Below are 26114 nucleotides of genomic sequence, written 5' to 3'. Positions count from 1 at the left end.
CTTGACTTATACGTCCATAAATCCTGAAAAACCCAAACCATTATCTTTGCCTCGACCTCAGTAGTTCTGTTTGAATTCACAACGTTGACTTTGTTGAAGTCTCTGCACATAGAATGGTGCTAAAGGGGCTAGCCTACACATGTGTGCTAAAGGAATGACACCAAGGGGTCCTGACTGAAGCGTTAGCATGTGACGAGTTGGGAGTGAAGACCTGTTGAAGAAAGAGTTACCGTGGCACTCCACAACACCTTTATTGGTGTTTCAGACCATAAGCGGAATAAATGTTCACCCAATAGCGTCCACCGGCATTTGTGTAGTTTCAGAGTCCCCGATGTGTCGACCGTCAGATATTAGCTGTAAGCTAACGAGCCTTAAGCGTGTGCGTGGGAGTGTTTACGCCCGTGTGTTTGTGTTCGGCTCAGACACCGACTCCGCTACTTTCTGTTATTTTCCTGGAGTCTCTCCTTTTTTCCCTTTACAGTTTTTCTCCATTGCTTTGGCTCAATTCTTGAAACAGAAATTACATTCTCAAAGCTCTTAGTGCATTTGGTAAAATAGCATATATGGTTCAGCACAACTCCATAGATCCCCTTCAAAAGGTCATATCTCACCCAAAACAGTGAACTCAAGCTTCAAACCCAAATCATTTTCTCATCAAAATAGTCAGTGCCCCCAAAATGAAAACTTCCTTCTCGATTGCTGTGGCTCATCTCTCTCTTGAAAAAAAGGACATTCTCAAAGCTTTAAATACATTTGCCAAAATAACCTAGATCAGGGGTCACCAACGCGGTGCCCGCGGGCACTTGGTCGCCCGTAAGGACCAGATGAGTCGCCCGCTGGCATGTTCTAAAACATAGCTCAAATAGCAGCACTTACCAGTGAGCTGCCTCTATTTTTTAAATTGTATTTATTTATTTAGCTATTCTTGTTTAAATCACACTTACATGTAACTTACAAATGACAATATATATATATAAACACTTAAAATGTAAAATGTTTTTTGTGTTTAATATAAATGAACTCTGACCGAGTAAAGTTCAAAGGTCAGTATTGTGCGATGACCAAGCGTAGCGTTTGTTGCGCTCTTACAAACAAGCTAACGTTAGCGGACGTAGCTAATATGAGGAGAAGAGTTACCCCAAAAAATTTCAGAAAAAGAAAGAAAACATATCATTTTCACGACGAATGGGAGGTAGAGTTTTTTTTTACCACTGTGAAAGGATCCTGCGTGTGTGTTTTAATTTGCGGGGCAACTGTGGCAATAGCAAAGCGGCACAATGTGGAGAGACATTTTACTCGTGTCACACAAGCTACCATGCTAACTACCCACCGGCAGCGCACTGCGCAGAAAAAGCCAGCGAGTTAAAGGCAGCTTTGTGCAAACAGCAGTCTTTTTCACTAGACCGGTTAAAACTCCCAAAAAGCAACGACCTCGTTTAGAGCTACGCAATTCTTGATGAAGAAAAAGAAGGCATTTACAGACGGGGAGGTTGTCAAAGAAGCAATGATGATAATTGCTAAAACTGTGCTTGAAGACGAGAAGTATGGAACCGATGTACTCTCAGTCTCTCCGATGTTCAACTCGGGGCAACTACAATGGTAAGAAGAGTGTCGGCGATGTCTGGGAACTTGACCGACCAGCTGGACCGTGATCTGGCGAGGTGCCGGTGGTTCAGCATCCAGTGTGACGAGTCGGTGGACAGCAGCAGTACGGCGCAGCTGATGGTCTTTATCCGGATGGTGTTTGATGATTTCTCCACAAAAGAAGAACTTCTGACACTACTGCCCCTGAAGACAACTACGAGGGGAGTTGACATTTATAACGCAGTGAAGGAGTTTTTGGTGGAAAAAAAGGTGCCGCTGGAAAAGCTGGTATCAGTGACTACGGATGGGGCTCCTGCTATGATCGGCCGACACATAGGATTCGTTGCTCACTGTAAAGCTGACCCAGAGTTCCCAAAGTTTCTGCAGTACCACTGCATCATACACCAGCAGGCCTTATGTGCAAAAGTGATCTGCTTTGAGCACGTAAGGAGGTTTTACAGAACATAGTTCGGGAGGGGAGACCACGCCCCTCATTCAGCCAATCATTCGAGCCGACGGTACTTAAACACGTCACACCTATTCACGCCTTCTTCGTCTCAGCGGCGACATTCCAACCAGCTACCAGGACACTGGTAACCCGCCGACCTTCTCCCTCTCTCTCACCCATCTAACCCCTCTACCGTCATCCCTTCCCCTCGACCCCATCCCTACATCCCCACATCCCTTCCCTCGACCCTTTTCCTTTCTCTCTTTCGCTAGAAGAGGCTTCGTCTCAGCGCCGACATTCCCACCAGCGACTGGGACAAGGCGGGACACCGCAACCGCCGTCTCACCCGCCGACCTTCTGCCAAAAGCTTATATTTCATAATAATTGAACACTTTATTGAAGGTGTTTGATTGTAATAATACAGGAGAAATCTGTAAAATCACAGAATTTCACTGCAAAACCTTTAGAAATATCACTTTATCGAAGGTGTTTAATTGTAATAATATAGGAAAAATCTGTAAAATTACAGTATTTCACTGCAGAAGCTTTAGAAATATCACTTTATTGAAGGTATTTGACTAATAATATAGGAAAAATCTGTAAAATAACAGTATTTCACTGCAGAACCTATAGAAATATCACTTTAATTAAGGTGTTTGATTGTAATATTACAGGAAAAATCTGTAAAAAAACAGTAATTTCACTGCAAAATCTTTAATGAAAATTACTGTAAATTTATGGTTTTCGTCCTTTATTTGAAGTAAGGTATTTTACCTTAAATTTACGGTTTTTGTTTGGCAGCCGTAGCTGCCACTCATTTGACCTTCTTTTTACGGGTTTTTTTCTTACAGTGTAGCTATCTGTAGTCTTTGATATTGGATGGGCCGACTCGCGAAGGGGAATACCACATCCGACTGGTGAGTTTTGTTTTTGAGATCTTTCTAAAAAAATATTAAGGGACAGATGTGTGACGTGAATACCACCGAAATGTACAACTAGAAGATACGGAGGATCTTCTGTGCATTTTTTTAACTATTAGTGAGTCATGATAAACTATTGTTACTGCACACTGTGCCTGTGATCTCTGTGCATGACTATATTCTTGTGATTGAGGATGCCAGTGCCCTTTTTTTATGTGTGTGTGTGTGTGTGGCTGAGTGATGCTGGCCAGTGGTGAGCTGCAGAAATCAAAGGCAGATAAGGACCGAGTGCTGATGGCACAGAGGTAAACACAAGGCTAAAACAGGGGGGGGGGGGGGGGTACAGGTGTGTTCTTGGTGCATGAAGCCAATATCCCTCTGAGTGGTAAATTGAGTGCAAAGTTGTGAAAGTTAGTGTTGAGTTTTTTCGGATGAGGAATAACTGCGCATGTGTTGTGCTCGAGGTGATGATTTCTTGGACAGCTGTGACAGATGTTTCGGCTAAAACTTCCATCATAATGATCGCAAATCAGAGCAGAGCAGTCGGCACTCATACGATGCCCATGCCCAGCTCCTCTTGGCGCTGGCAAGTTGGTTATTTGATTGGCCGGTCAGCTCGGCTATAGGCAGGTCGTGGGCAATTCTGAATGGCTGACAGGCGATGCCAGGATTGCTTAGCAACAATAATCTGCTGGCCCGAAGCACGCGGGCCTCTACACTTGTACGCGGACGACCCACCGCCTGACGAGTCCACGCCGAAACACACACGTGGGATGGCGATAGTTATTGATCTGCGGCCTGTGAGTCGTGACGGTCAGGCCGCATCGTGACTGTATGTGCTAGATGTTCGGCGTAGAAGCCTTGCTGGTTCACCTTCATGTCGCGATACAGAAATCCTCACTGTGTATCACTTGAAGTTGTGTGTGCACATGTGTGCGTGTTCGTGTGTGTGTGATACCCTGCACTCAGTTGTCGTGCCTGCTCGTTCCTTTTAAACTGAGGAGAAACATTTTCTTCTCGTGCTTTTATTGTCGAACAAACATCCTCTGAATAACAATGCACAATGAAGTGTGATGTACACACACATACACACAAACACACTCCACGTACTCCCACACACACACACAATTAGTTTTCTGTTTTTTTATTTGATGTTTCATTTGCCGTCTCCACACAGTGGGTTGCTGAACAGTCGTAGCAGTGACATTAAGCGACTAAGGAGTTTAAAGGAATCACATGATGCTCCCTGTGTGTGCTCCAAATTGCATTATTCCTTCACCCTGAAGGAACAAAAAGAAACATGGAGATGGTATATAGCTGCAGAGCGAGGGAATGCTTGTGAAGTTACCCATTTTTGAAAAGCATAAAGGCAGCGTTTGAATCGCGGTCCACCCGGTCACAGGAATGCATCACACTGCAGTCAACATAGAATCCCCCCCCACCCCCCCCAAACTGTGTTTGTTCCTTATTAGTGATCACTATTAATGTCATATGTATTACTCTCTGCTTTATGTCATCTAATAATTGACCGGAAAAAGAATGATTTCTTTTTTTCCTGCAGCAAATTGTAATGCTTTGATTCTAATGTCATCCGGAGTGAATCGATGCCACAGTTGTCGGATGCGTCGAGTCAGGTGTTTTTTTGTCTTCGTTTTTTTTTGTACGACACAACAATAAATAAATCTGGACACTCATTCAGACCAGAGCATGAATACCTTCATGAATGTTAATATCTTTCTGGGCACTTTGCATAGAAAACGGGGAATAAGATAATATAATGCCCACTTGAGGCTCCGAGGTAAATTGATTTTGTCAGCTGTTTTCAGATGGATTGAATTTCCAGAGGATAGAGAAGGTGAACCATTGTGAAGAAAAACTTGTTATTCTCTTTATGTGTGGAAACCAATTGGAATGGCAGCCTCATCTTTTAGTTCAATGTATTCCTCCTTCGAGCCTAAATTATTAATCTGTCATTTTAGTCTATAAAATAGCAGAAAAATTGCCAATTGTACCAAAGATAATGTCATCAAATGTAATGTTTTTTTGTGACTAAGAACTTAAGGATATTTGATTTACAATCACTAAAGACAAATAATAGCTGCATGTCTTCACAATTGAGAAACTGAATGTTTGAAAAGGAATGTAGCCGATTCATTTTCTGTCAATCCACTTATCGGTAAGTCCGCTTATTGTTTTAGCTCTGCTTATTGGATTTGATTTCATTTTAATATTATACATAACATTTAAATAAGTATTTGACATCTATGTTTCATTCACATACTCCATCTGTCTATCTATCTATCTTTCTATCTATCTGTTTGTCTGTTTGTCTTTCTGTCTATCTATCTTTCCATCTATCCATCTATCTATCTCTATATCTATCTATCTATCTCTATATCTATCTATCTATCTCTATATCTATCTATCTCTATATCTATCTATCTAACTAACTATCTATCTATCTATCTCTATATCTATCTCTCTCTATATCTATCTATCTATCTAACTAACTAACTATCTATCTATCTATCTATATGTCTGTATGTCTGTCTTTCTATCTATCTATCCATCTATCTATGTATCTATCTATCTTCTATCTATCTATCTGTCCATCTATCTATCTATCTATCTATCTATATATCTATCTATCCATATATCCATTTATCTATCTATCTATCTATCTGTCTGTCTGTCTATCCATCTATCAATCCATCTATCTATGTATCTATCTATCTTCTATCCATCTATCAATCCATCTATCTATGTATCTATCTATCTTCTATCTATCTATCTATCCATCTATCTATGTATCTATCTATCTTCTATCTATCTATCTATCTGTCCATCTATCTATCTATATATCTATCTATCCATATATCCATTTATCTATCTATCTATCTATCTGTCTGTCTGTCTGTCTATCCATCTATCAATCCATCTATCTATCTTTCCATCTATCCATCTATCTATCTGTCCATCTTTATATATATATCCATCTATCCATCTATCTATCTATCTATCTATATATACAGGACTGTCTCAGAAAATTAGAATATTGTGATAAAGTTCTTTATTTTCTGTAATGCAATTAAAAAAACAAAAATGTCATGCATTCTGGATTCATTACAAATCAACTGAAATATTGCAAGCCTTTTATTCTTTTAATATTGCTGATTATGGCTTACAGCTTAAGAAAACTCAAATATCCTATCTCTAAATATTAGAATATCATGAAAAAGTATACTAGTAGGGTATTAAACAAATCACTTGAATCATCTAATTAACTCGAAACACCTGGAAACACATTTTCAAATGTTTGATTTTGTTTTGCTGTTATAAATCTTTTTTTTAACTTGGTCTGAGGAAATATTCAAATTTTATGAGATAGGATTTTAGAGTTTTCTTAAGCTGTAAACCATAATCAGCAATATTAAAAGAATAAAAGGCTTGCAATATTTCAGTTGATTTGTAATGAATCCAGAATGCATGACATTTTTGTTTTTAATTACATTCAAAAATAAAGAACTTTATCACAATATTCTAATTTTCTGAGACAGTCCTGTATATATATATATCTCTATCTGTCTATCTCTCTATTTATCTATCCAAATATCTAGGCTGACACTAAACATGAACAACATGTGTTTTCCAGCTCCTCTACTCTACAATTCACCAATTACACAAATTATATCTAATTTGTGTAATTAAAAGACAGAAGTTGGTTTTTTGGGGTTAATTTTGGACGCAGCCATCCCAGCTGTTTCAAGTCTTTCTGTCTCCTGGCTGTAATTCATATTCTACAGACGAGAATAGATTTTATCTTTCAATCTGACGAACCGGATCCCTGCGTGCATTTGGTTCTTCTAACATTCTGGCAGAACTCTGAGATAAGAGGGGAGATATAATCACCTGAGTTTCTGCCCATGCTTCACACCGGCAGTAAAGACTTGCATCATCAGCATATTGTGTATGATTAGTTTCAACTTTCATGGCTTTTATGTCTTATGAGAATCACCAGTTGAGGGTTTGTGCTCATCAATGCAACTCGTTTCTGTTTAATATTTTTAATAGACAATGGACATTGTTGATTAGTACTCCCAGACTGCCTGTTACCGCATTCCCTCCATCTTTCACCAGGCTGAGAGCTTCATTCCAGCTCCTGATCGCCATCATTATCCATTATTCATCATTATCCATTATTCACATTGTTCAAAAGAGCAACAATATCAAGTTAAGTCTGCAGCAAAACATCTTCTTTTGTCCCATTATACATTTTCTTCTTGGAGAGAAATAGTTGAGTAACATTGTGGGCATGCTTTCTTATCCAAAAGTGGAATATAAAGATTAAAATAACGTGAGCCGGATTTCAATTAGCGTAGTTTAGCATAAAAAGTAAAGTGTTCCTTTGTGTCAAACTATGGAGCTTCACCATGCCCTCTAGAGCAGGGGTCGGGAACCTATGGCTCGCGAGCCACATATGGCTCTTCCGGTGACGGCATATGGCTCTCAGACAATTTTGAGTTGAAAAAATAAAATCTCCGCCCGCCACCCTGTAATGTTTTCTATCGCGCCAGATTACAGCAGAAGTAATTTAAGGTCCTTTTCTTAAAGACGTCTTTGTTCTTATATTAAACTAAACGTCTGCTATTGATCGTATCTAACCAGCCGCATGTCACTCTGTCTCCGTCACGCCGACACATCATCCATAACCCTAAACTCTGCAAGAGCAACAACTTTGTCTGCCTCAACTCAGATGCTTGGCCACGGTCCTCCCTCACTGTCCTCTCCGATACCCGCTCCTATCTAACACTCGTAACGGGCATGCACGCTTTCCATTAAGCCATCTTTTGGGGACTCTGCACCGCCAGAGCTTCAGAAGAGACAACCCCCACCCACGAGTCTCAACCCCCGCCGTTCCCTCTAACCACCAGACGTCAGCAGTCTCCAATAGCACCCCTCCAACCCGCTCTTCACGACCCTTCTCGTTCCAGACATAATCAACCCTTCATTCATTTATTTCACAATAAACTAACTGTAAACATGTATCACTGCTGGCGTGGTTTTCCTTAGTGAAAGGAGGTTTTACAGAACATAGTTCGGGAGGGGAGACCACGCCCCTCATTCAGCCAATCATTCGAGCCGACGGTACTTAAACACGTCACACCTATTCACGCCCTCTTCGTCTCAGCGGCGACATCCCTCCCTCCCAACCCCGTTCTTGTCTTCCCATTTCTCTACTACAGGACTACGGGAACAACGGGGGACTCTGCACCGCCAGAGCTTCAGAAGAGACAACCCCCACCCACGAGTCTCAACCCCCGCCGTTCCCTCTAACCACCAGACGTCAGCAGTCTCCAATAGCACCCCTCCAACCCGCTCTTCACGACCCTTCTCGTTCCAGACATAATCAACCCTTCATTCATTTATTTCACAATAAACTAACTGTAAACATGTATCACTGCTGGCGTGGTTTTCCTTAGTGAAATGACTCCCGTCGTGAAGATCATAAACAGCATCCGCTCCAGAGCTAAACAGCACAGGACATTCAAGGTACTTTTGGAGGAGCTGTCAGCTGAATATGGTGACCTGCTACTACACACAGAAATCCGATGGCTCAGCAGGGGACGAATTTTGCAACGTTTTTTGTCACTTTTGGGTGAAATCAAAGAGTTCATGCAGTCCAGAGGTGAGGACACCGTGCTGCTGGAGGACACTGAGTGGATACTTGACCTTGCATTTTTAACGGACATTACTGGAAAACTGAACAGTTTGAACTGTGAGCTGCAAGGCAAAGGTAAAACTATCGCCGATATGATAAGTGCTTTAAATGCATTTAAAGCTAAGATGAACCTTTTCTCTGTGCATTTACAGAGTAAAAAAGTGCTGCACTTTCCCTCTGTGCAGATGGTGCTGAAAGACAATGCTTCTGCATCTGAGACTTTTGACAAAGTTGCAGAAAAGTACTCTCAGGTCATAAACAGAGTTGGGCAAGAGTTTGAGAACAGGTTTTGTGACCTGGATCAGCTTGAGCCATGTGTGTCGTTCATTTCTAATCCTTTCATGAACGTGGACATATCATGCATTGCTGAGCAGTTAAGTGCAACATTCAGCCTGGATGCTGAACAGGTGGAGATTGAAATTGTAACACTGCAAAATGACCTCCACCTCAAAGCCCACCAGGCTGCACCAAACTTTTGGTGCCTTGTTGACACAGAAAAGTACAGTGGTGTATGCGCAGCACTATGAAGGTTGCAAGCCTGTTTGGTTCAACTTATCTTTGTGAATCAGCCTTTTCTGACATGAACTTCATCAAGAACAAACACAGAACACGCCTCACTGATGCACATCTGCAGGACTCACTCAGAGTTGCAGTGTCAAGTTACACACCAGAGTACAACACACTAGTTAACAGCATGCAATGCCAGGCTTCCCACTAACTGACAAAGAAACAGATAACAAATTTGGTGTCCAGTTCAAAGTGTGACATGATTTATTTAAAAATTTGAGAGTTGACTTTTGTATTTTACATGAGTTATTATTTGTACAAACATGGTGCAAAGTAATTCATGATTTGTTAAAAAATGTTAGTGGCTAGCTAGTTAAAATGGGATATTGTGATTTCACAAGACTGTCTTAGAAGTGATCATTTAAAATGTTCAATTTGAAAAATGTGCACTTAGAGAAAATATAAAAATAAAGTGTTGCATATTGATATTTATCTGTTTCTATATATATTTATTGTGAATCAGAAGTTTTTTTTTTTTTAAAAAAAAAAATAATATATATCTCTATCTGTCTATCTCTATTTATCTATCCAAATAACTAGGCTGACACTAAACATGAACAACATGTGTTTTCCAGCTCCTCTACTCTCCAATTCACCAATTACACAAATTATATCTAATTTGTGTAATTAAAAGACAGAAGTTGGTTTTTGGGGTTAATTTTGGACGCAGCCATCCCAGCTGTTTCAAGTCTTTCTGTCTCCTGGCTGTAATTCATATTCTACAGACGAGAATAGATTTTATCTTTCAATCTGACGAATCCGGATCCCGCGTGCATTTGGTTCTTCTAACATTCTGGCAGAACTCTGAGATAAGAGGAGATATAATCACCTGAGTTTCTGCCCATGCTTCACACCGGCAGTAAAGACTTGCATCATCAGCATATTGTGTATGATTAGTTTCAACTTTCATGGCTTTTATGTCTTATGAGAATCACCAGTTGAGGGTTTGTGCTCATCAATGCAACTCGTTTCTGTTTAATATTTTTAATAGACAATGGACATTGTTGATTAGTACTCCCAGACTGCCTGTTACCGCATTCCCTCCATCTTTCACCAGGCTGAGAGCTTCATTCCAGCTCCTGATCGCCATCATTATCCATTATTCATCATTATCCATTATTCACATTGTTCAAAAGAGCAACAATATCAAGTTAAGTCTGCAGCAAAACATCTTCTTTTGTCCCATTATACATTTTCTTCTTGGAGAGAAATAGTTGAGTAACATTGTGGGCATGCTTTCTTATCCAAAAAAGTGGAATATAAAGATTAAAATAACGTGAGCCGGATTTCAATTAGCGTAGTTTAGCATAAAAAGTAAAGTGTTCCTTTGTGTCAAACTATGGAGCTTCACCATGCCCTCTAGAGCAGGGGTCGGGAACCTATGGCTCGCGAGCCACATATGGCTCTTCCGGTGACGGCATATGGCTCTCAGACAATTTTGAGTTGAAAAAATAAAATCTCCGCCCGCCACCCTGTAATGTTTTCTATCGCGCCAGATTACAGCAGAAGTAATTTAAGGTCCTTTTCTTAAAGACGTCTTTGTTCTTATATTAAACTAAACGTCTGCTATTGATCGTATCTAACCAGCCGCATGTCACTCTGTCTCTACGTGTCACGTTAACACTTCTCGGCTCTCCGTCTCGCACGCCGCAGCAAAGAAAAAGTCACCCCCCCATCATCATGCAGCACCAGAAGTCGCATTAAAAGCAAGACATATTTAATTTATTATACGTTAAAAATACTATATGGCTCTCAATGAAATATGGTGTCTGTGGTGAGTACGACTAGAGCAGAGGAGAAAGTCATGTGATGTGTTATAGACGGCGGTAAAGTCCGTGAGGGACGGAGATAGATGTGGCCAAAGGACACAGCACTTTCTGTCAGGAGTCTGCTATTTGGGCCCTGTACACTAAAGTATGGAAGCCCGTTTCCGCCACTGTGATAAAAAAATTAAGATCCTGTAAATCATAATTATGAGATAGTAAGTCGAAATTATGAGATAGTATCTCATAATTATGAGATAGTAAGTCGAAATAATGAGATAGTATCTCATAATTATGACTTAGCATCTCATAATTATGAGATAGTAAGTCGAAATAATGAGATAGTATCTCATAATTATGAGATAGTAAGTCGAAATTATAAGATAGTTAAGTCATAATTATGAGATAGTATCTCATAATTATGACTTACAGGATCTTAATTTTTTTATCACAGTGGCGGAAACGGGCTTCCATACTAAAGTGACACACACTTGACTTATACGTCCATAAATCCTGAAAAACCCAAACCATTATCTTTGCCTCGACCTCAGTAGTTCTGTTTGAATTCACAACGTTGACTTTGTTGAAGTCTCTGCACATAGAATGGTGCTAAAGGGGCTAGCCTACACATGTGTGCTAAAGGAATGACACCAAGGGGTCCTGACTGAAGCGTTAGCATGTGACGAGTTGGGAGTGAAGACCTGTTGAAGAAAGAGTTACCGTGGCACTCACAACACCTTTATTGGTGTTTCAGACCATAAGCGGAATAAATGTTCACCCAATAGCGTCCACCGGCATTTGTGTAGTTTCAGAGTCCAGAGGTGAGGACACCGTGCTGCTGGAGGACACTGAGTGGATACTTGACCTTGCATTTTTAACGGACATTACTGGAAAACTGAACAGTTTGAACTGTGAGCTGCAAGGCAAAGGTAAAACTATCGCCGATATGATAAGTGCTTTAAATGCATTTAAAGCTAAGATGAACCTTTTCTCTGTGCATTTACAGAGTAAAAAAGTGCTGCACTTTCCCTCTGTGCAGATGGTGCTGAAAGACAATGCTTCTGCATCTGAGACTTCTGACAAAGTTGCAGAAAAGTACTCTCAGGTCATAAACAGAGTTGGGCAAGAGTTTGAGAACAGGTTTTGTGACCTGGATCAGCTTGAGCCATGTGTGTCGTTCATTTCTAATCCTTTCATGAACGTGGACATATCATGCATTGCTGAGCAGTTAAGTGCAACATTCAGCCTGGATGCTGAACAGGTGGAGATTGAAATTGTAACACTGCAAAATGACCTCCACCTCAAAGCCCACCAGGCTGCACCAAACTTTTGGTGCCTTGTTGACACAGAAAAGTACAGTGGTGTATGCGCAGCAGCTATGAAGGTTGCAAGCCTGTTTGGTTCAACTTATCTTTGTGAATCAGCCTTTTCTGACATGAACTTCATCAAGAACAAACACAGAACACGCCTCACTGATGCACATCTGCAGGACTCACTCAGAGTTGCAGTGTCAAGTTACACACCAGAGTACAACACACTAGTTAACAGCATGCAATGCCAGGCTTCCCACTAACTGATAAAGAAACAGATAACAAATTTGGTGTCCAGTTCAAAGTGTGACATGATTTATTTAAAAATTTGAGAGTTGACTTTTGTATTTTACATGAGTTATTATTTGTACAAACATGGTGCAAAGTAATTCATGATTTGTTAAAAAATGTTAGTGACTAGCTAGTTAAAATGGGATATTGTGATTTCACAAGACTGTCTTAGAAGTGATCATTTAAAAATGTTCAATTTGAAAAATGTGCACTTAGAGAAAATATAAAAATAAAGTGTTGCATATTGATATTTATCTGTTTCTATATATATTTATTGTGAGAAATCATGAAGATGATCAGTGTTTCCACAAAGATAAATATCATTAATTATTAATAATAACATAGAGTTAAAGGTAATTGAGCAAATTGGCTATTTCTGGCAATTTATTTAAGTGTGTATCAAACTGGTAGCCCTTCGCATTAATCAGTACCCAAGAAGTAGCTCTTGGTTTCAAAAATGTTGGTGACCCCTGACCTAGATGGTTTAGCAAAACACTATGGCACACCTGCAAAAGGTCATATCTCTCCCAAAACAGACAACTCATCAGTCAAAACTAATTCCTTTTCTCATACAAATAGTCAGTGCCCCCAAAATGAAAAGTCCCTTTGTCATTGTTTAAACACTGCAGGTCAAAATGTTTAGATGTTTTGTCAGTATGGCAGTGGACCATAGAAATATCCCTCATGTGCACATTTCAATCTTGGCTTAGTCCTTTGACACAGAATGGTTACTGTAGGAGATGTTTTCTTTCCAGAATACTTTGTGTATCAAACAGAAAAAAGATTAATTCAAGAGGAGCCAACAAGGTTTCACATCACACTGTATTGCACTTATACTGCCATGGAAATTCTTACAGTAATTGAAAAACAGAAACAGAAAATGTGTACAGCAAAAAATAGTGTCAAACAAAAAGCACATCAAAAATAAAATTAAGTATAGCCTACACTACTGTAACAAAACATACAGTAGGAAAGTAAAGCAAAGCTGGAGTTCAAAGCTGGAGTTCATCCTCCCTCTCCTGTTCATCCTCGCGCTCACGTCTGTCTGGCCACAGATTTTCGTCAACATCGCATCTGATGTTCTCCCTTGCGATGCAACGGGGGAAGAATCGCCGTGCATGACCCAACCATCCCCTGCACTGATCTGCTGTGACATCGGCACAAGCAGCATCCATTGCCTGGAGAAGGCACCTCTGGTTTAGAGTCCGATGCTCATACACCCTCCACCACCACACACCCTTGCTCCTCTTCCTCTTCTTCTTCCTCCTCTTCCTCGAACAGGCAGTTGCCCTTGTTCGTTTACCTGGCCAGGTGCTTACATGTTCATACTGTAAACTGTACTGAACTTTGTCAAGCCCTAGATATTTGATGGAAGCATTTATACCCCTGGATAGCACCTGTCAGCAAACTAAAATTACTGTGTGATTGGTGATCGGATGTGAGAAACTCCCCCTTGATGAGTAAAGTTCTAGTTGCACCTGAAAATGAAGACGATGATCCAAGAGATCCATATTACAGAATATACCATGACATTTTTCATGGTATTATGTGCCTGAACGATTTTGACAGTGGAGTGAACTATTGTGCAGGTGATGATGTACACAAGGAAATTATGCCAAGATGTTTTGCAGAGAACAACCACTTGACTGAGAAGCAACAGTCAGTTTAGACCAGCCAGATGTATTCAATTGGTAATTGGGCTAACTGAAGGCAATTGTACCTAACCGTCTGCACAGATGTGCTAATTCATTTGAAATGTGTGCAAGCTGTAAGTAATTGTACTTGTCATTTGCAAGGAGTTTCTAAAACAATTGCAATTTGATTAAAGGAATGAGAAATTCAAATCTGTTGTGAACAAGTGCCCAGTGGTTTGGAGGTTTGCACGAGTTGTTTTGAGAATGTCATTTCTGTTTCAAGAATTGAGCCAAAGCAATGGAGAAAAACTGTAACGCCTCTCTGTGAGCGTATGAAGTCGATTCGTAAAGCTCCGGGCTGACCTGTAGTCAACCCACGTTCTACTGGGACGGATGCACCGTCACCTCAGTTGTTCGTGTCAAATTCACGCACATCACATCTTTATCTGCATTCGTTCCGCTTTTCTGTCTGAATGCACCTGAAGGCTCTCAAACGACGAAACACTGTGAGGTTGCCGGGCAACCAAGGCTATAATAACCAATAGACGCTGCACAGACGGATCAACTGCAGTTCATCAAGAAATAGCTGCAGTACGTAACTAGTGAGCATTAGAGATTATTTTTTCACTTGAATGGATATCATCAGCATGATGGCCGTTTCCCCATGTCCAGTCTTTATGCTAAGCTAAGCTAACCGCATCTCTTTCCACTGCCATACTGACAAAACATCGAAACATTTTGACCCGCAGTGTTTAAACAATGACGAAGGGACTTTTCATTTTGGGGGCACTGACTATTTGTATGGGAAAAGGAATGAGTTTTGACTGATGAGTTGTCTGTTTTGGGAGAGATATGACCTTTTGCAGGTGTGCCATAGTGTTTTGCTAAATCATCTAGGTTATTTTGGCAAATGAATTTAAAGCTTTGTGAATGTCCTTTTTTTCAAGAGAGAGATGAGCCACAGCAATCGAGAAGGAAGTTTTCATTTTGGGGGCACTGACTATTTTTATGAGAAAATGATTTGGGTTTGAAGCTTGAGTTCACTGTTTTGGGTGAGATATGACCTTTTGAAGGTGATCTATGTAGTTGTGCTGAATCATATATGCTATTTTACCAAATGCACTAAGAGCTTTGAGAATGTCATTTCTGTTTCAAGAATTGAGCCAAAGCAATAGAGAAAAACTGTAATGCAACTATGGGAGTAGTATCACTTGTTGCATCTAACTTGGCATCTAATTCTTCATTCGAATAGATGTAGAAATTGTTTTTGTTGTTGTTGTCTTATCAATTAATTTATAAATCGTTTCAGCACCACATTTACTGTATCTTTTTCCTTTTACTCAATATCAGTTTTTTCCCAGTATACCACAAAGAGACATTTTGAAACTTCGTCAATTTCTGTAATATTAAGCCTCAGGAGAAAGTATATCCTGAAAGTCTATGAGTACTATTCAGTTCATTTTTGTTCCATATTTCACGAGTGAGGTCATGTATCTCATCTTCCCTCTCTGTCTGGTCTGTGTTCCCCAGGGAAGCTGCTCTTAGTCTTCGAAAATGAAGTTCAACTTGTTCAGAAAGCCACAGGTCGAGGCGGCCGCCGAGCCCACCGGTCCCACCGGCGCCACCACCACCGCGACCATGGCTCCCACCCAGGCTTTCATCTCCACCTCGGTGCCCGACACCTCCGGCTCCAACAACACAGAGATCAGCAAGAACGACATGTTCGAGGAGATCAAGAGAAAATTCTTGAACGAAATTGATAAAATCCCATGTAAGTAACGCGCCGCGGCATCCCGGCTTTCCTTCTTTATTTGCCAAAAAGATAGAACACCAAACCGCCACGTCGATCTCAATCCTCGCTCTCTTGTCTTTTGAAAAACCACAGTACCTCCTTGGGCTCTGATCGCCATCGCCGTGGTGGCCGGCTTGTTCATCCTCACCTGCTGCTTCTGCATTATCAAAAAGTGCTGCTGCAAGAAGAAGAAGAAGAACAAGAAAGGGAAGAAGGGCAAGGACGGCTTCAACATGAAGAACATGCAGGGCGAGGTATGACGCCTCGTGCCTCCTAACAGTCAGGGTGACAGGATATTCTGGGTGATGTTTTGGCCTCTTCTCATCCAAGTTTGTATTGTTCTTCATAATATACTGCTGCATTTTTAATGCATTTAAATATGTCTCTAGCTAACCAAATTTGATCTTTTATACCAGCAGCTTTTGTAGCCCAAGCTGTAGAGGACACAAGGAGAGCTCTCTTCCCCTCCATTTATTTGATGTTGTCGTTGTGTGACGTACTCCATTGTGGCCACATGCTGGTGAAAAATGACACACTTTGTCACCGGGTGGCAAAAGAATAATGAGCGCCGCGAAGTGTAACGCTTTCTTTTCTTTCTGGCAAATTAGAAAAAAAAGCTTCAGTTTTATAATTATAGATAATGGATAAATGCCTGCGGATATATTGAGAGATTTCTGTAACAAAGTATAGCAAATCAGAGGATACATAATAGAAAAGCCAATGATTTATTTGAGAACTAATCAGCTAATATCACCACAGATTGCCCTGAAATCCAGCTGACAGCTAATTAAAGCGAGTGTCATTTCTCATCATAACTGTGCTGGTGGTGTTGATTGCCTCTCTTCTTGTAGTGTGTTTGGTGTCTTGTGAGTTGAATCTCTTCCTCTCTCTGCTCTCCTCCTTTCCACCCCCACCCCCTCGCTTTGTGTCTGTCTTGTGTGTGCCTCGTGTTTCGTGACTGTGGTGGACTCCCGCTCTACGGTAGGTGGATAGCTCACGTTGGAGGGGCGGAGGGGGTTTCATGGAATGAAAAGTCGTAGCTTCCTTTGCAACTTTTTTATTTTTTATTTACATATATATATATATATATATATTTGTATGTTTGTTATGACAGCTTGAGAATGTAACAATGGAAAGCTATGATCTGCTCCATAAACCCCAGAGAGGAGAGTCTAACCATCTAATGCATTGTTCCTGCGACAATGTGACTGTAACTCACACCAATATGGAAAGTATTGGACCAAGAGTTGTTATGCAAGACACTTTAACACTGTTACCGATGCATGTGATACAGGGCATGGTTGGTTGTTTGGGAGACATGAAAACGGTGATGATAAAACTGCATGAAGATACAAATTACTCGCAAATCTATCCTTTTCATTATAATGAGGGAGGATGTGGAGACACTGGATGGCCGCCGGAATTTTTAAAAATATAAAAGACTTTTAAAAGTCAAGGACTCAACTTGGCAATACGGCTTTCATTTAACTACAATGAACACTAGCACTGCAGCAATAAGACAATATATCTGTAAATTATTCAAATTTCACTCCTGAAATATTTATTAATATAACGGTGAGCTGGTGGATATCTATGTTTAAATTGTGAACGTAGGGATTATCAATGCAGTGGGTTATTTGAAAGCCAGCTCCTTGCTCTGAATATTATGTCTTATTATGATTTTATTATGCATTGCATTCATTGATGTGAGCTCTGGTTCCTTTTGAGTTTTTATATATAAAGATTTAGTAAACTCAAAGCCCTTTTACAAACAAGAGAGCTACATAAACATATTATATATATATATATATATATATATATAAACATGTGTGTGTTTCTCACCTTGTAAATGATAAATCCGGTTCTTATCATCAGGTGCTGTGCAGGTAAGCAGTGACCAGAACATGTATCTCCCACGTGAAAACCTCCTGGAGCTCCAGTGTCTGTGGCATGCCGGCTGTTGTAGGGAGCCTTGGAGGTCAATGTCGCCGACCCCCTGACCTCGACTAACACCCTGTTTGTCTTGTCACCTTCACGCCACAGATACACCAGGACGACGACGAGGACGACGAGGGGGAGACCGGACTGACGGAGGAGGAGAAAGAGGAAGAGGAGAAGGAAGAGGAGAAGCTGGGGAAGCTGCAGTATTCTATAGAATATGACTTTGAGAATGCAAAGGTCTGTGGGTGTGGCGTGTGGACACATTACACATTAAGTCTTGTTAACCCTCCTGTTGCCTTAGGGTCAATTTGACCCCATTCAATGTTTAACCCTCCTGTTACCTTTATATTTACTGACATATTTTACCCTCGGGGTCAATTTGACCCCAGCAATTAAAACCTGCAGAAAATTATTAGAATTAATATTGTTTTCCAAGTTAAAGTGTGAGGTACTTTATGTTTGTTTGTTGACTACCTAAATAGCCCTTTAAATATATAAAAAAGTTGATATTTCTTATATGTTTGACACAGTGAAAAACAGCCTGGGGTCAAATTGACCCCAAAGAACACCGACATTAAACATTGAATGGGGTCAAATTGACCCTAAAGGTAACAGGAGGGTTAAAGCATCGTGAACAATCCAATAAGATTGAGAGGATGTATTATAGTGAATATTTTTCATATCCTATCTATATAAAAAGTTTCCAGTATTGAAAGTTCAACATTTAGGAAAACACATAGATCCGTTTTCTTGCTGAGAGAAAGAAAAAATGTATTCCTATCTTGGTTTAGTTTATTAAGTTTATTCACATGAGGAGCCGTGTACAACAATACAAGTTTTAATATCACAATCCAAAACATCACGTCCACAACAATTGTGCCAGCGAGCTATTGAAGTTCCCCCGAGCAGCCGGTTAGCTTAGCCTAGCATAAAGAAGCAGGAAGGAAACAGTTAGTTAGCTTTATCCACCGGAAACACCAGATCCATCTGCACCTCTAACGTTTAAGATGTAATATTGTAATGGAACAATCTCCTCGTCTCGAAGAAGCTTTTTTGCAAAATGTGAAACTACTCCTTCACAATCTGATCGTTGAACAATTCTGGACAACTTTTCAGAGCAACCATAATGCTCAATAACACAGGGCTCTCAAGTGTCACGCATTGAGCGTGAGACTCACGCATTTCGGTCTTAAGTCACGCACTCCCGCCACACATCGTATTTCTCACGCTGAAAAAAACTCTCGGCTATTTAATGTTTTAATGTGCCAACATGAGCTGGCCGCGCTGCCCTCACCGTGGAGGAATCAAGCGCTCCCCTGGAGTTCTGCTGTGAGGAGCCACTTATCAGCCAATCCAAAAAAAGAAATGGGCTACACAATAGCCAATCAGAAAAAAAAACTTATCTGTTGTATCTGGGTAAGATTTAATCCAGCAACCAATGAAAATAAAGCATCCTGGAATTGCGCGCGACTGACTGATATCCGAAAATTTCGTTCTGCGGGGGGTGGGGGGGGGTGCTGCTGATGGAAATGTCACTCTTGCCTGTCTTCAAAACTTGAGAGCCCTGATAACATAATTTAAGATATGTCTTAAATGGTCTTGCGATATCTTTCACTTCGGGGAAGGGAACGCCTTTGTCGAAGATTCTGTAACTTTATCATCGTGACTGTAATGCGCTCCACAGCGGATGGACACACTGGCCGTGTATGATATGAATTGAGTGATGAATCAAAGAGGAAATTCTTTCACTGAAGTCAAAGATAAAAACAGAGCAAGGACGAGAATAATAAACGTACTTTAAATGTCCATTTGTCCCTGTAATAGTATAGTGTATAGCTCAAACGTATATTCACAGATCTCATGGTGGAGACAAATCACACGTTGTCAGTTGTGTGACATCCCAGAACGTCTCCAGTCGGGCAGGAAGTTCGTGGAGATTGATGGCGAAGCTTAAGTTGTCAGATGATGTAACATATCTCTGCCGCATTGACACTGAGACAAATGAAGTCCTACAAACATTGAATTTTCCATTTTTTCACCCCCATCCTCATCCTCTACCTCCACACAGCTCACAGTCGGCATCCTTCAAGCGGCGGACCTCATCTCCATGGACTCGGGTGGAACCTCCGATCCTTACGTCAAGGTCACGCTGCTACCCGAGAAGAAGAAGAAGTACGACACCAAGGTCCACAAGAAAACACTGAACCCCGTCTTCAACGAGACGTTCGTATTCAAGGTAATTCTTGAACCAGGTGTGCCTCCTGCGTTAGTGCAGAGGAGAGAGAATCCCAGATAACCGCCGAAAGCTGACAGTGAGGAAGTCTATTTTTTGGTGTTTAAAAGAGAGCTGCACAAATAATCCCCCTGATCGTTCGGTCCCGTATCATGTGTGTGTTTCTGCGTGTGTGTGTGTGTGTGTGTTCACACTGGTCTGTGCAACCTTCAGTATATTCTGCTCCTTCCTGTCCTGGATAATAAAGCCCGCAGAGACTTTACAAGTGCCTCCCGGTCTCACTGCCTGCCTGCAAAACAAAAAATAAAAACATCATATTTTGCAGAAAAACGGACTTTCCTACCCCAGACACAGCTGAGGAGATGCTCACGGCCACACTCAGGATGGGAAGGTTTCTTTAAGGGACCTCTTACTCCCTGAACCTGATTACTTTGGTTTAGATAGATAGATAGATAGATATATATACTTTATTCATCCCCAAGGGGAAATTTGTCATAACAGTAGCAGCACCAATAAACTAAACACACAAGAATAAAAAATAAAATATAAAACAAAAGATAAAAAATAGGGATGAAAGATATTGATATATACAAGAAGTATACCAAGTAAAATATAAAATAAAATATATATGTACAGTATATATACAACATATATGCATACACAATACACAATACTAATGACAAATTAAATTAAATATAAAAATATTAAATATAGACAGTGTGCAAAATGCAAAGTGTGTGTATGTGTGTAGTGTAAATGAAAATGAAATGTGTGTGTATGTGTTTAGTGTAAATAAATGAAATGAATTATTTGATAAGGGACAGTGCACATTCATAAAAATATTTCTGTTTTTTTCTGAGTTTTTCATCAGTAGTCCTGAGAGGCCAATGAAACAAAATAAAGCTAAAAACAGAGATAAGATACTTATACGAGGTTTATACAATATTGGCGCTTTTCAATGAGTGCACAAACAATTAATAGTGAGAATATTAATAATACATAGTATCCTCATTAGACGGATCCTTCTCATCAAATTATGGCAGTGTGCATAATTGTCCTCATCTTCATTAGAGAAACTTCCATCAGCTGGAGCACCGTTATTAGATATTGAGATGATATCACCGAAATTAATTAATTTGATGTTATTAGAATAATTGGTCCGCAAATACAGGGAGTCTTCTCTCTCATGATTTGGATTTTATTTCCTATGTATAATTCATTCACTCATTCACTGGTAGTAGCTGAACCACGCCTGTATTTATATTGTAATCAAGCTTCTCCGGTCAACGTGGTTTTCCTCTTGATAAGTTGCATTTGGAGGAAACTGGACCACGTTAATAATTTTCCAAATTCCCTCTTTAACATATTGAATAAATATTTAGAGTCAACTTATTTCTTCTACTGTATCTTTCTACTGCCTTTCTTCAAATGTACCCTGTCTTTAGAGTCACTAATATAACTGTGTAATCCCTCATGGGAAAATCCATGAGGCATTGAGTTATAAAACTACAATGCTTCGTGTCTGTCCATCAGGTGCCCTACGAGGAGCTCGGCGGGAAGACTCTGATCATGTCCGTTTATGACTACGACCGATTTTCCAAACATGACGTCATTGGAGACGTGAAGATTCCCATGAACACGATCGACCTGGGGCGGCCGATCGAGGAGTGGCGGGATCTGGACAGCGCCGACCAGGAGGAGGTGCTGTAAACAATTCACTTTGGAAATGTCGCTTTTAAAGAAGACTGTGTTGACTAACTGATTTACAGCTGTCCAATCATTTTTCATCTCGTCTTGACTACATTACGTGACCTTGTTTGTTATGATACTGGGATAAGCGACAAAAATGACCCGTAAATCTCATTCAACTGTTCTATGAAGCGAGGATTTCGTCAACGCTACCGCGGCGACCGCAAGTCCTTCAGTTCGTCTCCATCCACCATCATGTTCTCAAGCGGTTTAAGTTGTCGGACGTTGAGCTTGTGTCCTTTCTGTCTCTTCCCTCGGTGCTGCGTCCGATCAGCCGGAGAAACTCGGAGACATCTGCATCTCGCTGCGTTACGTCCCCACCGCCGGGAAACTAACCGTCTGCATCCTGGAGGCGAAGAACCTGAAGAAGATGGATGCCTGTGGATTATCTGGTAGAGAAAAGTTCCCATTGATTTAACTGAAGAGATTACTACTGAGGGAAACAGTTTAGAATTTAATAATAATCCATTTTGTTTATATCTCACTTTTTAAGGTACTCAAAGACACTTTACATGTTACATTTATACACAGCTACAGTGAGCATTTCAGGGTAAAGTGTCTTGATCAAGGACACATGGACTAGGGCGGGGATTGAACTGTCGATCCTCTGATTGACAGACGGACCTGCTAACCACTGACCCACCGTCACCCCCGACTTTGATCTCTGTTCGTCTGGGGGTGTAGTTTTGGATTATATTTTAAAACAACTTTGAAGAAATTACTGACATTTTTTTGCATCATATTTGGCCACAGACCGTCGTTGGTATTTGACAAGTTGCTAGCAGCACTAGCTCCAGTAGGCATATTATACCATGCTGCCAAGAGAATTTCAACAAATGAAGCAAATATTGCAGAAACGACAGGATCTATGACATTACAATAACTTTATTTAGTTTGTTTTATTGCTGATCATATTGATGCCCTTTGCAGATCCTTATGTGAAGATCCAGCTTCTGCAGGGGGGTAAGCGTCTGAAGAAGAAGAAGACCACAGTGAAGAAGAACACCCTGAACCCGTACTACAATGAATCCTTCAGCTTTGAAATCCCTCTGGAACAGATGCAGGTATGGTGCAAGTCAAACCACAATATTTTCCTTTAGCAGTAAGAAAAATATATAATATATACATTTATAAATATATATATATCAATATATAATATATACATTTATATATATAAAAATATATAATCAATAATATATATATATATTTATTAGGGCTGTCAATCGCTTAAAAAAAGTAACTAATTAATCACACATTTTGAAATTCATTAATCGCGATTAATTAATTTTTTCTTCTTCTTCTTTTTAAAGACAAAACTTCACACAGAGCTGTGTTTTCAAAGAGGCTCCGACATATAAAGTGCCAGCGAGGTATTTAATATCGTGGATGATGAATTGTTTCTTCAGTGAAACATCCAGATTAGTTAAAACATATATACAGGACTGTCTCAGAAAATTAGAATATTGTGATAAAGTTCTTTATTTTCTGTAATGCAATTAAAAAAACAAAAATGTCATGCATTCTGGATTCATTACAAATCAACTGAAATATTGCAAGCCTTTTATTCTTTTAATATTGCTGATTATGGCTTACAGCTTAAGAAAACTCTAAAATCCTATCTCATAAAATTTTAATATTTCCTCAGACCAAGTAAAAAAAAGATTTATAACAGCTGAGTGTTTGTCAAGGCTCAGGAAACCCTTGCAGGTGTTTCGAGTTAATTAGACAATTCAAGTGATTTGTTTAATACCCTACTAGTATACTTTTTCATGATATTCTAATATTTAGAGATAGGATATTTGAGTTTTCTTAAGCTGTAAGCCATAATCAGCAATAAATCAGAATAAAAGGCTTGCAATATTTCAGTTGATTTGTAATGAATCCAGAATGCATGACATTTTTGTTTTTTTAATTGCATTACAGAAAATAAAGAACTTCATCACAATATTCTAATTTTCTGAGACAGTCCTGTATATATTTGAGACACCATTGGTCCTGTCATCTTTAACATTGAACAACAAGTGGCCTTAGTAAACTGACTGACATTCAAATATGTCACGTTAACCCTCTGGAGGCTGGGCTCATTTTCTCCATTTTACAAAAAAATTTAAATTCACCTTTTAAAGGCTTTTGCATATGACACATCCCCACGTGTAATCAAACATTCCAGAACAATCTCAGCTCTATTCAATGAGGCTCAGTTGTCCTCGCGCCGTGTTCTCTGGTTCTCTGACTGACAGGTTGCTAATGAGCCTCACCTGTGAGGTGGGAGGTCCTTTGTGATTTACTGAGTGTTCATTGGTTGTTTTTTTCACAAAATGTTGACAGACAAACGGATTGACAAATCACGTGAAGGTTTCGTGTGACGAGTGCTTTCCGCGCCGCGTCACCCGACACGTCGCCCCTCCGTTCCTCTGTGTATCAGAGGGGGAGACGGGAGGAAGGAGGAGCAGGAGGAAACCCGACTGATTCATCCACGAGTTTAAACTTATTTCTGCTCCGTATTTTCGCGGAGAAATAATTGTTTTAAGAACGGAAACAGTGTCAAACTGCACTGCCGCGGTTTGACACTCAGAGGAGTGTAAAAACGTCAACGCACACCGGAAGGAAACAAAGTTGCGTTAATTGCATTAAAATATTTTAGTGCGTTAACGCGGCCAAATTAATCGCATAGATTAACGCGTTAACGCTGACAGCCCTAATATTTATATATATATATAATATAAACATTTATATATATATAAATATATAATATATAATATTATATATATATATATATGGGAGCAAAACAAAGTGTTGTTTCTCCACTTTGATAGTAATTTACAAGCATATTTGAGTGACACATTCTCTCTTTTTCCATTCGTAGAAAATCTTAGTGGCGGTCACGGTGTTTGATTATGACAAGATCGGTAAGAACGACGCCATCGGAAAGATCTTCGTGGGCAGTAAGGCCAGCGGCCTCGGTCTGAAGCACTGGTCTGACATGCTGACCAATCCGCGCCGCCCCATCGCCCAGTGGCATCCATTGCAGCCAGAGGAGGATATAGATGGTGCGCTGGCAAAATTGAATGCAAAGAAGTAACGTGCTCCACCGACCACCAGCCGATGCACTAACTCAGAAATCCAAACCACGCCCCCCCTACTTTGCATGAAACCCATGACTTAACACGTGACTTCTCGTCAAGAAACCTGGCTCAGCAAAAAAAGAGACATCTTAGAAATATCCGCTCATTCATGGTTAAGTCGAAAAAAACCCGAACTCTTTTTAAGCTTCACATTTCACACATGGTGGTGGTTTGCTGGGGGAAGAGTGGCGTTGAGTTATTGAGTGACTGGTTCACGAATGAAATCGACTGTCGACTTAGAAACTGATTCCTAGGGTGCTGACACTGAAGGAAAGTCTTGGTAAAGACAATGCTGGAAATAAAGCTTTAGTTTATAGGGCATGCTTCCCAAACCTCCCCGCTGCTCTGCATACACCACGCCCAGTATTGTATCTTGCTAATAAGTGTGCTATAACTTGCAATAGAAAGTACTGTAGTATTGGGTTATTTCCTGCATAGAGTCTGTTTAAGTCTATTCATGCAAAAATATATAATTGAGAATGAATGAGGTCATGGTCACTGAACGCAACGATCCATGTTGCGATATATATTTTCAAGATAAATCTGCATCAATGATTGTCTCCGTTTCGATCGGCTCAGTAGAAGAACACAGTTTGGAATCGTTGTTTTTAAGTTGCTGGTTTCGTGTTGCCGCGAAGGCACATCTATGCATTTAGGTTCAACACACACGTCTGCGTCCTCACGCAGATCTAATGTAGGACAGGAATACAAGGGTGCCTTTTCCTGACGTGACACTTTGACAAATACAGTAAGCATCATTCTTTTTTTATTCAAAAATAAAAAAAAATTGTCATTCAAAAGTCGTCAGGGACACTGTGAATGTGCCATCTGGAATCCGTCTTGAGCCGTGTTGACCACCTGGATGTAAACCCTTACTTATCTGTGGACAAAGTACGGCTATTGGAAGGCTCATCAATGATGTTCCAACCAATCATGACGATGCTTCTTTTAGATTCTGCTCTTGCTTCCTTAAAACAGTGCCATCGAACCTTTGTTTTGTTTTTGTTTTGATACCCACTTTAACGGACTACATATCTT

At 40.2% G+C, this 26114-nt stretch overlaps 1 protein-coding gene across 1 annotated transcript in view; it reads left to right on the top strand.

Annotated features, from left to right (window-relative positions):
• Positions 1–25033, top strand: part of LOC130208841 (synaptotagmin-2-like) — a 49167-nt gene extending 24134 nt beyond the window's left edge. The window contains exons 2-9 of the mRNA XM_056438194.1: positions 15767–16007; positions 16122–16282; positions 18072–18206; positions 20038–20205; positions 21736–21903; positions 22226–22343; positions 22882–23015; positions 24818–25033. Coding sequence (XP_056294169.1) covers positions 15791–16007; positions 16122–16282; positions 18072–18206; positions 20038–20205; positions 21736–21903; positions 22226–22343; positions 22882–23015; positions 24818–25033 — 1317 coding nt within the window. The 5' untranslated portion in view covers positions 15767–15790. The remainder of the gene's footprint in view (positions 1–15766; positions 16008–16121; positions 16283–18071; positions 18207–20037; positions 20206–21735; positions 21904–22225; positions 22344–22881; positions 23016–24817) is intronic.
• The last annotated feature ends 1081 nt before the right edge of the window (positions 25034–26114 follow it).

This window comes from Pseudoliparis swirei, chromosome 18, assembly GCF_029220125.1.
Source record: "Pseudoliparis swirei isolate HS2019 ecotype Mariana Trench chromosome 18, NWPU_hadal_v1, whole genome shotgun sequence".
Classification (NCBI taxonomy): domain Eukaryota; kingdom Metazoa; phylum Chordata; class Actinopteri; order Perciformes; family Liparidae; genus Pseudoliparis; species Pseudoliparis swirei.
The sequence above is the reverse complement of the archived record's forward strand: the minus strand, read 5'-3'. Positions and strand labels throughout refer to the sequence as shown.